The sequence below is a fragment of the Echinops telfairi genome, unplaced genomic scaffold, assembly GCF_000313985.2.
Source record: "Echinops telfairi isolate 266 unplaced genomic scaffold, ASM31398v2 ScPeMD7_7466;HRSCAF=8504, whole genome shotgun sequence".
Lineage (NCBI taxonomy): Eukaryota > Metazoa > Chordata > Mammalia > Afrosoricida > Tenrecidae > Echinops > Echinops telfairi.
In genome coordinates this window covers 2,468,322-2,482,147 of record NW_022111366.1, presented here as the reverse complement: position 1 = coordinate 2,482,147, position 13,826 = coordinate 2,468,322, and the positions used below count along the sequence as shown (strand labels likewise).

The 13,826-nt window shown below is 50.4% G+C and overlaps 1 protein-coding gene across 1 annotated transcript in view; it reads left to right on the top strand.

Moving 5' to 3' along the window:
- Window positions 1-7,266, top strand: part of PHGDH (phosphoglycerate dehydrogenase) — a 44,808-nt gene extending 37,542 nt beyond the window's left edge. Inside the window, exons 10-12 of the mRNA XM_004714875.3 lie at window positions 882-1,012; window positions 3,556-3,793; window positions 6,948-7,266. Coding sequence (XP_004714932.1) covers window positions 882-1,012; window positions 3,556-3,793; window positions 6,948-7,102 — 524 coding nt within the window. The 3' untranslated portion in view covers window positions 7,103-7,266. The remainder of the gene's footprint in view (window positions 1-881; window positions 1,013-3,555; window positions 3,794-6,947) is intronic.
- The last annotated feature ends 6,560 nt before the right edge of the window (window positions 7,267-13,826 follow it).

Sequence of the window (13,826 nt, the reverse complement as noted above, 5' to 3'; positions counted from 1 at the left end):
GCGGGAAGCAGAGATCAGAGGAGGGAGGCCCCATGAAGCAACAGGATGTTAGCTTTTGGTTTGAACCTGCTGCTAACCTACCATGTGACTTCCCCGTCTCCTGTGATGTGAGAGGAGGGGAGGTCGGGGTGGGGGAGGGCAGCTCATGTGTTCTGTGACATGTTGAGCAGTGTGTGCCCTTGGGAGTGTTTGCTCAGCCATGGAGTGGGTGGGGATGGGAGCCAGAGGTGCCCTTTGTCCAAACCCCTCAGGGACACAGCGCAGGCTCTGGATGCCTTTGGAGGGGACCCGTCCCTGTGCAGATATGGTTGAGAGGCCAGGAAGGGACGTCCTTCCCCTTTGACTGCTGGGCACTGACGTACTTTGGGTAGAGAAGAGGGTGGAAGCACTAGTCCCTGAAGCACTGAGGATCCGGGGGGGGGCCCCCCACTGTGTGCCCAGGCACCGGATACAGAGACTCCGGATACAGAGACTCCGGATACAGAGACTCCGGATACAGAGACTCTGGGTCACAGAGGGATGTGAGAGGGTGACCCAGTCACTCCCTTCTGTTCCCATTTCCTAAGGCCACAAGAGACCGAGTGCCAGGAAGGGGTGCGAGTAGGGAGTTCTCCCAGTGTGCCCTCTAGGAAGGCAGACAGGCCAACCCGGCCGAGTGGCGGGGCGGCACGAAGGGGGGTCGACCTGTCTTCCAGAGGCGTTTCTCAGGGCAGGTAGAGGTGGAGAGCATCCAGGGGTTTCCCAGCTGAGCCCCCAGGGTGCCTCTGCCCCAGCTGGCTCTGAGCCCCAGGGACCCGTGAATGAGGGAGGTGGGGCCAGCGGCCTGATGCCCATCTCATGTTCCCAACAGGGTCCTAATGGTAGTTTCTCTTGGTCCCCAGGAACATCCCTGAAGAATGCCGGGAACTGCCTGAGCCCCGCCGTCATTGTGGGCCTCCTGAAGGAAGCCTCCAATCAGGCGGACGTGAACTTGGTGAACGCTAAGCTGCTGGTGAAGGAAGCCGGGCTTAATGTACGCCCCACCCCTGCCCCTTCTCGCCTTCACTATAGCCTTACCCCTCACCCCACGGCCGAGGACTTGCTTCGGACTCATGGCCATCCCATAGGATAAAGTAAAGCTCCCCTGTGGGTTTAAAAGACCTTAAATCTTTGCGGGAGTGGACAGCTTCACCTTTCCAACTGCTGATCTTAAGGTTAGCAGTCCAGCGCGTGCCACGGTGGCACCAGGGCTCCCTACAGTCCTACTCACCGAGTTTACACCCTGGGTCTGAGAGGACGGTGTGTTGTCCACCTATGAAGGTCACTGTGAAGAGGCATGAGCGTGACAGGCAACAGGATAGTAGTGTCCCCATGTCTTGGCGAGGTAGGGCTGTGGACAAAAGCAAACCTCAGGGAGGTGGGTTTGAAGCACAAGTTTATTTCTCCCAGTCCGGGAGGCTAGAGCTCTAAATTCAGGGTGTGGCCCCCCAGGGAGGACCATCCCTACCTCTCTCAGCTTCTCGCAGATGCCAGCAAACCCTGGTGTTTCTGTCCCATGTGCCTGTCTTCACCCGGCGTCTTGCCTGGCGTGCCTCTGAGCCTCTTCTATGACCCATGGGAGCCCTGGTGCCGAGTGTCCACTCCCTGGGCTGTGACCCGAAAGGTCAGCAGTTAATTCAAACCCACGAGCCGCTCCTCGGGAGAAAGATGAGGCTACCTACTCCCACCAAGAGTGAGTCTCCGAAACTCGCAGGGGCAGTTCTACTCTGTCTTCGGGGGTTGCTGTGAATTGCATTGGCTCATGCCAGTGAGTTGTGGTTTTGATTTTTGCATTTTAAAAAAAATAGTCCCTGAAGTGATCAGGCTTAGGACTCATCTCCTATCATTGGTAGGACTTCATTAACCGCGCAAAAGGAAAATTCCGATTTCCAAACAGTGTCCTACCAGGGGCCTTCAAAAGTTTGCGGAAAAATAGAATGGAATTTTCCCACAAAACCTTCTGAAGCCCGCTTGTATTTCCAGGTACAGGCGTCAGGGTGTCCGTGCACGTATCTGGGCACACAATTCCATCCCTAGCACTCCATCTTCCTGCGGAGGAGAATGGCAACCTGGCCGAGCCTCCAGGCAGCATCTGGCCGGCTGAGGGCTTGGAGAGGGCCCTGAACCCCTGCCCCCTGCCCACCCCCCAGTGTGCCTTCCCCTCGGCGCTCCGCTTCCTGATGAGCTCCAACCGTGAGAGCAAGCAGAGTGCCCCACGCATCCTCTCCTGCCCCTCACTGCTTCCCTTTGCCTCCTCACCTCTGGCCCCTCTCGCAGATAGAAGTTTGCGTTTCTCAGCCTGGGGAAGCTGCCGGACACGATGGGCGCTGGAAGCCCAGAGCCGTGTTTGCAATCCGTTGCCATCAAGTTGATTCTGAGTCATGTCTGAACAGAACTGTGCACCCTCGAGTTCTCAACGGATGGGCTCAAGCCTCCAGATCTTTCAGTGAACAGGCTAGAGAAGGAGCCATTCGAATCACCCGGGACTCCATGCAGAGACTTTCTCCCCTGCCTCCCAACTTCCTCCTTCCCCACTAGGGTACCAGCTCCCACAATCAAACAGTTCCAATGGGCGGTTGTGTAACTGAGGGGTAAAATTAAAGAGACATCAGACAATATAAGGTGCAATTGCTCCCCTCCCGGATGGCCATGATCTCAGCAGCCAGGTCCGTCAGAGAGCAGGAGAGGGAGAGCAAATATATTTCTGACCAAGGCTTTTATATCCTTAGGGGGCATGCAAGCCCCACTGAGTAACCACATACATAACAGGAAGGCGCTGTCCAATAGGCATATGGGTGACAGGAAGGGGATGAGCTAGGGGTGTACATGCAATCGGAAGGGGTGGCACTAAGGGTGCACCTGTGACAAGATGGGCGGACCCTAGATTCAAGATGGCAGCCTAACCTTGGTCCTCCTTGAGTTCACTCCACCTTGTCTCTGGGCTCCTTCAGGGAGATAATCTACTATTCTTATCACCAGGCAGTGGGGCCTACTTAGGGTGAGACAAACTACAGCATCTGACTGCTCTAGATGGCTGATAACCCTCAGCCAGATAACCTCTAAGCGGCTGACATTGACCTCCAAGTATACTGTCATTTACGTGTTGCTTGCAGCGTCTTAGGTTTGGCAGGTATTTGGGGGACAACCTGGGGGAAAATCCTTCTGCATCCCACATCCCCCCTCTTTCCTCCTCCCTTCCAACTACCATCTGCCCAGCCGGACCACTGATCCTGCGCTGGAAGCAGTAAGTCACAGCGGGAGTGGCCAGGCTGAGTCATCCATGGCCCGCTGCCTCCCTCTCTTCCACTGCCCCTCTCCCAAGTTTGCACCTGCACCTGTAAGATCACTGTGTCCCTCCTCCAGAGAGCCTGTGGCATCCCAGGAAGCCAGTGCCCAAGGGCACAAGCTTAGCTGTCTCCCCGTTGCCCCTGAATGGAGCACTGTGTCCCAGCATGACCAGTGGCCTGTTGAGCCAAGGGGGAGGATGGATGTGATGTCGAGGGGACAAATCACAGCCTCCTTGCTTTGTCTTCACAGGTGACCACCTCCCACACCCCTGCCCCACCAGGGGAACAGGGCTGTGGGGAATGCCTCCTGACTGTGACCCTGGCAGGTGCCCCCTACGAAGCTGTAGGCTCGGTTCAAGGCACCACACCTGTGCTGCAGGCACTGAACGGAGCAGTCTTCAGACCGGAAGTGACTCTGCGCAGGGGCCTGCCTCTGCTCATGTTCCGGGCTCAGCCCTCCAACCCTGCCATGCTGCCAACCATGATTGGTGAGGAGGGGCCTATGGGGACAGCTGGCAGGGATGGGGTTTTCTGTCCCTGAGAATGGGCCCCACAGATGTTCTGCCTCTTCTCCACACCCCAGAGCAGCTCGGTGTCAGCATCCTGCTGCCGTCTGTCACGCCCATTCCCAGAGCAGTCAGAGCAATGGACTGCCTGCAGAGAAGGGGAGGGTCTTCCTTCTTCAAGGCTGCAGAGCGTGTGAAGGTCAGGACCAGAGCTCCTGCTGGCCTGGACTGAGGCGCAAGCTCCCAGGACTTCAGGCCTGACCATAGGACCTACTGACCGCAGGTCCTGATGGCCAACCAGGCTGTAACCGAGCCTGCCAGGGCATCCCTTCCAGCAGCTATCCTGCCGCTATGCTGAGCTCTGGTCCCTGGGGGCTGGCTGGGAGCACATCCAGGTTTTTTAGAAGGTGTGTCAGAGGCCTGCATTTTGCCATCCTTGCCAAGGTGCCCAGCAGAACTTTCCCTGCTTTCCACTCGTACTGTTGGTCTAGATAAAGCGGCAGTTGCCAAGTCAAAATGGCTACGGCTCTCTGGAGTCCTCTGTGCCCGATAGCCAGGGTGCTCCCCGTCTCTGGAACAGCTTTGGCCAATTGCACTTACTCCTTCCAACGCTGATGGCTTGGATTCCGTGACCATGGTTCTCCCTCGCTGCTTTGATAGTGCAGTTGGTTGCAGTGGGGTTGGTTCCAGTTGCCGCGACCCCTTGTGTGCAGAGTAGAACTGCTCCGGAGGGCTTTTCTTTGGGGGCTAATGTTTACGAGCAGATCGGTTTTCCAGTCCACAATCCTTAGACATTTTTGTTTGATTGCAGTTCCCACAATGCCACCTCATGTATGTATCCCACTTCCTCCCCGTGTCCCCTGTCTCCATTCCTCCTCCTTTCCTTCCTAACCTTTCTGAACTTTGTCCTTGGGCCTCTTTGAACGGGAATGGTTGAGGGCTGTCAGGAGGATGCCTCACTCACTAGTGCTGCCATTTCCAATACACCTCTCCATCGTTTGGCTGAAAATTAGGCCGTGGAAGGTCAGCGATTTTCCAGACCCGAAGTGCGACTGAGCAGCATTGTCTTTGGGTTTTTAACAGTCTCTACCTGAGCAGTATGCCTCCTGGCCTTTTATGTAAATTTGAGTTTTGCTCGGTGTTTTTTCTCTCACTCCAAGGTGGTGTCTTTCAGAGTATCGGAAGGGGTTATCGGGCACCGTCTAGTTCTTCTTGTCTCAGAGACTGAGTTTTGAGTGGACCCTCCACCCATCTCATTAATTTTTGTCATGTGTCTATGATTTTCTTTCCTCCAGACAGGGAGAGACCAGCGGTGCACCTTAGTGGATGCCCATGAGCTTGAACAATAAATAAATGGATAGTGAATGTCCAGTCAACACTCAGACCACTCGTTTCATCTCAGTCATTGAAACGCCCCCAGTGTCGCATCCCGATCCCACTTCCTCCCTGTGTTTCCTGTTTCCATCCCTCCTTCTTTCCTAGCCCTTCTGGCCTTTGTCTTTGAGTGAATCTCACCCCTTTGACCTCAAATGGTCGATTATTCAAACCTCTATGTATTTGACCGGCTTGGTTTATCTTTATATGAAGGGGTACCTCCCTCCAAAACTCTGCTGGGCGTATGCATCTTTTCCACTAAGTGAACATCGACCAACTCGCTCTGAGTTAGTGCACCCAGTGGTGTCACCTGGGAAGGTTCTCTCTGGCCACAGTGAATTTTTTCATAAAAGCAGTTTTGTTTTAGTCTCATTTTTGGTCATGGCCAGTTTTTAAGAGAACTGTGTGCTGACTGTGAAATTTTGTTTCCTGTTCAGGAAAAATGCAGCAGAAACTGTTGTGATGTTGAACACAGCTTACTAGGACAGAGCTATGGGAAAAAACTCGAGCGTATGAGTAGTTTTCTCATTTCAAAAAAGGTGAAATGTTGATTGATGACAAACCTCATTCTGGATATCCATCACTTCCCTAATGGATGCAAATGTTGACAAAATGTGAGCACTTGTGCTTGCAGACAGACCAGGAACCACTGCAGAGATGGGGAAGCTATCTGGACTCTCCTGGAGCTCGGTTCAGTGCATTGTGATGGAAGATTTGGGAATGAGAAGGGTCAGTGCAGAATTTGTGCCTCAGATTCTGACTGACCAGCAGAGAGTGTTGAGTGGAAACATAGCGTGCTTTGAAAGAACAGCTCCAAAGCAACCCAGACTTTCTCCCCAAGGTCACTACTGGTGACGAGATGTGGTGCTAGTCTTATGACCTCGAAAGCAAACCTCAAGCAAGCCGGTGGAAGATGCCCTCATCACCTCACCCCCCAAAAAAGCTTGTCAAATGAAATCAAAGATCAAGGCAATAGGCATTTGTGTTTTTTGGTGTGAGGGGGAAAGTGCATTTGGAGTTCATCCCACCAGGTCAGACTGTTCATCAAACTTTACATTTAGAGATTCAGAGAATATTGTGCAACAGTGTGAACAAAAGGCCTCATCTCTGGTAGACTGGGGACTGGTTTTGCCACCACGACAATGCACCAGCTCACGCCACCATCTCCGTGTGCCAGTTTTTGGCCGGCCAAAAAACAGCATACCCCTCTTGCCCCACGCACCTTACTCACCTGACCTCGCTCCATGGGACTCCTTTTTGTTTCCATGAATGCAGAGGGACATGAAAGATCAGTGATTTGGCGATGTAGAAGAGCTGAAGAAAAAAACGAAGGTGCTGTCTGCCATCCAAACAGATGAATTTGACAAATGTTTCCAAGAATGGAATCACAGATTTGACAAAGTATTAAGTGTAATGGAGAGTACCTAGAAGGTGATAGGGTTGTTTTGAAAAATTTTTTTTAAATATATAGCTTTGAAAAACAATTGTTTTTTGTGGGGAGGGGGGTCTACCACCCTCGTTCGTATTCAGAGGCATGCTCTCCCTCGCTCCACAGTGCTTTCAGGGCAACCACCTTTTGGCTGCACTTCTTCACAGATGCCTCTGCATTTGAAATGCCAGCCTCTCCACGAGTAGTGGAGCACTTCACTGTTTGCACCACCCAGGGGCACCAGCTTTGGTCACTGCAGCCCCGCATCTCATCCCACCCCCCACCCCTCCCTCCTCCTTTTCCATGTCAACCAGGGTGTCTTCTGTCCCACAGGCCTGCTGGCAGAGGCGGACGTGCAGCTGCTGTCTTATCAGACCTCGGTGGTGTCGGATGGGGAGACCTGGCACGTCATGGGCATCTCCTCCCCGCTGCCCAGCCTGGAGGCGTGGAAGCAGCACGTGACCGAGGCCTTCCAGTTCCACTTCTAACTTTGGGGATCACTGGACCGGTCTCCGAGGCTTTTCTGAAGAAACCTACCACTGTGACCAACGGGGAGAGGAGAGCCACATTCCAGGACACTGCTTCCACCTCCAAATCCCCCTGAGCCCCGTTATGCAGCAATAAGCTTCCAATAAAGGCCGCCCCAAACCCGTTTCTTTGTCTTGCATTACCTTGCAGAACCACCGGAGGGCAGCCTTGGCGCTTGATTTTGGCTGCAAGAGCGGGGCGCGTAGCGGTAGAAGGCTGAGAGGTGATCCCTGCGGGTTTTTCAGAGGCATATTGACTAGACTCACTAGAGGAAAAATGGAAGATATTTCAGGTTCCGGTGGCACTGGCCATTTGGGAGCGTGTGGACTCAGCAACCCCATGTGACAGGAGAACTTCCCCCATTGGGGTTTCTAGGCTCTAATCCATGTGAGTAGATCACGTGTTTCTCCTGTGGAGTTGCTGGGTGGGTCTGGTTTGCGGCACCATCACAAACATGCCTATTGGCAGAATTCCACAAACAGGGACAGCGTAACCTGCCGGGCACCGGGCTGGGTGTTTACGAGGATGAGAACGGTCCAGACCTCACTGCCATGGGAGGCTGCCGCAGAGGAGGGCCAGATCCCAGAGTGCAACGCCACAGGTGTGCGGGTATGCATTGATTACGGCCCATGGCGCGTTCTGTACGTTGTATAGTGAATATGTCTGTATGTATTCAATATGCGTCTCAAAGCCACCGCTCAAACTGCTCTGAAGCTTCTTTACACCCGTAAGCTTATGGTTCGAGCACTGCACCTGTGTTTGCCTCAAGGTGCTGGGGGGTCCCCTGAGCAGCCCCCTGGGCTGCGAGTCAGCAGCCTGGAGGAGGGGGACGGCGTCTCCCTGTAGGCCCGGGTATGAAGGGGTGACAGGACAGGACACGCACCAGTGGAACCAGCAGCGGCAACTGGGGACCTGGCTCCTGGGCAGAGAGCCCTGGTAGGGAGCAAGCCCATGCAGAACGTGGCAAACTCATAGCTGGCCCTGTCCCTGGGCACCTTCTGAGAAGCTCCACCCCCCACCCCCCGTGGGACATTACATAGTGCACACCTGTGTGTGGGTGGGGCTCCAGACCAGACATTCATCTGAGCTGAAACCACTTCAGAAGGAGATATTGGGGAAGATTTTACAGGACGCCGAAAACGTGTAAAGACGTGAGAAATACTTGACACGTTCATGAGGAAATCCAGTGAAGTATTGGGGCAATATTAAAACCCCACTTTGGACTCTGACTTGTGGCCACCCTATACAACAAAGCAGAATCTCCTCACAGGGTTTCTGGGGCTCTAAGCTCTTTCTGAAGCAGACCACCTGAACTTCCTCCCTCGGGGCAGCTGGCTGGTCCAACTCCACCCCACACACACACACCTTCCAGGTAGCTGCTGAGTGCCCAACCCACTGCGCCACTAGGACTCATGGCCAATGTTGCTTCCTATTTTAAAAGATGAGTTTTATGTAACAAAACAAAATGGCAGAGTGGCACTCCACCCAAAGGGGCTCAGTAGCGTCTGCTTTGGAGACTCCTACCAGGGCTCACGGGGAGCAGGTGGGCAGCACCTGCAGGGCGTGCGAGGCGGGCGGGGCGGCCCCACCCCACCCCATTGGTCTGCGCACTGTGATTGGACACAGTGTTGACTGGCAGTCCGACAAGGAGTTGGGAGACGTCTAGGAAGAACTTGCTATAGTTCAGGCCTTGAAGGAGGAGGGCCTGGACGTGGACTGCAAGGGCAACTTTCCTGCTTCAGCAGGTTTATGCCCTTGAACGCTGCATTTAACTCCTCTTTTGTTTCCTCATCTGTGAGAGGGTTGAAAACGCCTCCACAAGACTGCATGGCAAGTCCTGAAGGCCTTCGAGAAGGCTGGCTTCCTCGCCAGATGCTTTGAGGCGAACCCTTTGACCCACAGTTCCCCGCCCGCCCTTGTTGGACCAGAGCTGGGTGCAAGACGTTCGATGTCACACAAGCCCGCCCTAGAACTGGAGACGAGTCTGTTTCCTGAGTCCATGGATCGGTAGAAACGCGACTGAGGTGGATGACATGACTTTGTCTAATATCTGTTCAATAAAACTGAGCTCCATTTTCAGTCTCAGCCTCCTTCCTCAAAGCCTAGAATTCTGTGCCCCCAAGCACTTCTTCCATCCTCACTGTCGGTAAAATCTGTGGGAAATGGTGAGGACAATTCCGGGGTCACGTCACGCTCCATTTTCAAACGCTTTGCCTCACCTTGGCAGAAACTCAGTGCCCCCTTCAGTTGGAACTCCTCTCTCCCCTTTGCTCCTTTAAATCTTTACGGAAGCAGACAGCCTCATTCTTCTCCCTCGGATTTGCTGCTGTGTTTGAACCAATGACCTTGTAGTTAGCAGCCCAAAGCCTCACACACAAGGCCACCAAACCCAGACCCAACACCAAGCTCACTGTCATTGAGTCCATTGTGGCTTATAGAAACCCCACAGCAGAACTGCCCCTGTGGATGTCCAAGGCTGCTAGTCTTGGGGGAGCAGAAAGCCTCATCTTCTCTCAAGGACTGAGCACCCTAAACAGCTTGCCGAGGGGAAGCAGGCAGCAGGGTGCTTTGCACAGAGGGACTACTGGGCAGTGGAATATTGATAATTGAGCGGCTGCTGAGCAGTGGAATAGTTTTAGCTGGACTGGTGCAAGCCCGTTGAGAGGAAGCTTGAGAAGAGAAGTGATTAATGCTCGTGTAGCTGCTCAGTTGAGGTCTACTTCAGGTTTGCTGACTGGTTACAAAGTGGGCTGCCAACCACAACATCAGAAGTCCCAACCCACAGGCGGTTCCTTGGGAGAAAGAGGAGCCTACCTGCTTCCACAAAGGTTTACAATCACAGAAACCCAAAGGGCCCCTTGTCTTCTGTCTTGCAGGACCCCTATCAGTCCTAATTGTCTCAGTGACAGTTTATGGTTTATTTTTTGTTTTGTTTGGGGGCGGGGGTGGTGGTGGGCATAAACAACCTTGAGTCAAAAGTGGACTGGAGGCTCAGCCCAGGATCGAGGTGGCTCCAGTGATTCCAACGATCTTCTAAAAAATGTCCTGCTCTTCCTTTCTCCTGCCTTCCTTTCTTTTCTACTTTTGTGAACCATGGAAACCCAATGTAATGAGTTTTCCTTTTTTTCTAAAATTGACCTAGACTCACTTTCCTTTTAGAGAGTTAAATAAATGCTTTAATGAAATGATGGTGGCAAGAGACGGTCTTTTTCTTTTTCTTTTTCCCCCATGGGAAAACTCCATGTCTTTTCATTTCTTTTTTAAAAAAATCATTTTATTAGGGGCTCATACAACTCTTATTACAATCCATATATACATCAATTGTGTCAAGCACTGTTGTACATTCGTTGCCGTCATCATTCTCAAAACATTTGCTCTCCACTTAAGCCCCTGGCATCAACTTCTCCCTTCCTTCTTTTCTATTTATAATTTATTGAGCATTCCAAATCAGGTTTGGGGAAAGAATCTGTACAATGCGATGTTTACATTGCCATCAGCAATAGAAAAAGATGCTCACAAGAGCAAATCGCTCTGAGAAGACACTTTCATTCGTTTCTTTCCTCATGGTGTTTCAGTAGTCCCATTTTCAGAGTCATTCTGTTAACCCAGGAGATGTTGCTACCTGGCCTGCAAGGGACCTCCGCGCCTGGGCGTCCAGCAGCATCGCAGAGGTGTCTTGCTGTGGCCAATGGTAGCTTGAAGTGCTGTTGGCGTCTGGGCTTGGGGACACAGCTCTTTACCAACTCTGGGGCAGAAATAGTTCAAGCAAAGTGTTACCCTCTTATTGGGGTGGCTGAGAAAACTCCTTAAGGAGAAATCATGACAATAAATGATGACTTCCTCTGCATCTCCTGTCACATTTCTTAATCATCCAAACACCACCTTCCCAAACTATTGCTACTTTACATGACGAGTCTTCCAAAAAGCAGTGGCCTAATAGGAAAGGGGGGAAATGTAGTCTATTGGAATTTTTTGTCCGGGGTGGGGTGTGGGGGGAACAGGAAGGGGACTAGGTAATGAAATGGTTTTTGCCTGGAGGAGTTCACAACTTAGCCCACACAGCTTTGTCCTGTACGCTGTAGTCAGGCGCCATCAAGCCTGTTCCCCAGCATACATAGTGAGTCGTACAGAAGAACGAAGCCCTGCCCCATCCTGTGCCATCCTCGCCCCGGGCATGCTGGAGCTCATTGTTGCAGCCACTGTGTCAATACACCTTACCGAGGATCTTCTTTGTCGCCGGCCCTCTTCTGTACCAAACATGACATCCTTCTCCAGGGACATATCCCCCCTGTTAACATGCACAAAGCATCTGAGACAAAGTTTTGCCATCTTTTAAGGAACATTCTGGCAATACTTGCTCCAAGACACACTTGTTTGTTTTTCTGGTGCTCATGGTACTTTAAATAGTCTTCACCAATACCATAATTCAAATACCTCACTTTCTCTCTCACTCACTGCCATCAAGTTGATGCTGACCCATAGTGACCCTATAGGACATGGTAGGACTGCCCCTGGGAGTTTCCGACACTGTAACTCTTTATGGGAATAGACAGCCCCATCTTTCTCCCCCAGAGCTGCTGGTGGTTTCGAACTACCGACCTTGTGGATCACAGCCCAAGGATAACCACTAATCTTCCATACCTATTGCCCAGCTTTCACATGCAGATGAGGTGATTGAAAATGCCATCATGGAGCTAATAACGATGAGTACAAGATTGAGCAAATGTTCTAAAACTGATTGTGGTGATGATTGTACACATCTTCTTGATGTGATTGAACTATTGAATTGTATAATATGTGAATTATATGTCAATAAAACTGTTGGGATTTTTTTTTTTTAAAGAAAATACCATGGCTTGGGTCAGGTGCACCTTAATCCTTCTAGTGACATTGTTGTTCCATAATACTTCAAAGAGTTCTTGTGTAACAGATTTGCCTGATGTGATATGTCAGTCAGGTTCTAAATGGCTGCTTCCATGAACATTGATTGTGGATCCACATAAAATAAAATAATTGGGAACTTCAACATTCTCTCCATATATCTATCATAATGTTGTCTGTTGTTCAGTTGTGTAGATTTTTGTTCTCTTTACATTGAGTTGCAATCCATACAGAAGGTTGCAGGCCTTGACCTTTGTTAGCAACTGCCTTAAGTCCTCCTGGCTTTCAGCAAGTCAAAGTTGTATCATCTGCATATGGAAAGTGTTAATTCCCCTTTTCCCAATCCTCATGCGTGTTCCTATCCATATAGTCTGACTTCTCAGATTTATTTGTTCCCCATAGACACTGAGTAAGCATGCTGAAAGGACATGACCCTGATGCATACCTTTCTTGATTTTAAACCATGCAGTGTCCCTTTGTTCTGTTTGAACAACTATTTCTTAGTCTGTCGACAGATTGCAGCTGAGAACAATTAAGTTTCTGGAATTTCCATTCTTTGCAATATTATCCATAGCTCGTTAAGATCCAAGTAGCCAAATGTCTTTGCATAGTCAATAAAACACAAGTGAACATCTTTATAGTATCTCTGCTTTCCGTCAAGATCTATCTGATGTCAGCAATGATCTCCCTTGTTCCATGTTCTCTTCAGAATTCAACTTGAATTTTTGGCATCTCCCTGTCAAAGTACAGCTAAAGCCATTTTTGAATGATCTTTAGCTAATTGTTATTTCCATGTGATATTCTTGCTACTGCTCAATAGTTTCTGCATTCTGTTGGATTGCCTTTCTTTGGAAAGGGCAAAGATAGGGGCCTCTTCCAGTTGCCTATCTTCAAAATTTCTCTGCATGTATTATGGAGTACTGCTAGCCCGGCGTGGGTTTTTTGAACCATTTCAGTTGGTATTTCATCAAGTCTGGGATTGGTTTCTGGACAATGCCTTCAGTGCATTTTGGACCTCTTCCTTCAATACCATGGGTTCTTGATTATATGCTACCTCTTGAAATGTCAGCCAATTTGGTTTGGTGCAGTGACTCTGTTTATTCCTTCCCTCTTGTTTTGACACTTCCTTCATCATTCAATATTTTGCTCCCAGAGTCCTTCAGTATTGCAGCTTGAGGCTTAGATTTTTTTTCTTCGTTTCTTTCAGCTTGAGAAATGCTGAGCGGGCTCTTCTCTGTTGGCTTTCTAACTCAAGGCCTTGGCACATGTCATTCTGATACTCTCCTTTTCCCTTTCAAACTGCCATTGAAAATCCTGCTTTGCTCTTTACATCATTTCTTCATTTGCTTTAACTTTCTATGTTGAAGAACAGGTTTCAGAGTCTCTTCTGATATCCACTTTGATCTTTTCTTTCTTTTCTGATGTCTTTTTAATCATTTTATTGGGGCGCGTACAACTCTTATCACAATCCATACATATATCCATTGTGTCAAGCACAATTGTACATTTGTTGCCATCATCGTTCTCAAACATTTCTGCTTGAGCCCTTGGGATCAGCTCCTCATCTCGCCCCCTCCATCCCCACTGCTCTCTCCTTCATGAACCCTTTATAATTTATAAATTATTATTATTTTGTCATATCTTACACTGTCCGATGTCTCCCTTCACCCATTTTTCTGTTGTCCATCCCCCAGGTAGGAGGTTTTATATATAGATCCTTGTAATCAGTTCCCCCTTTCAAACTCACCCTCCCTCCACCCTCCCAGTATTGCCACTCTCACCACTGGTCCTGAAGGGATCATC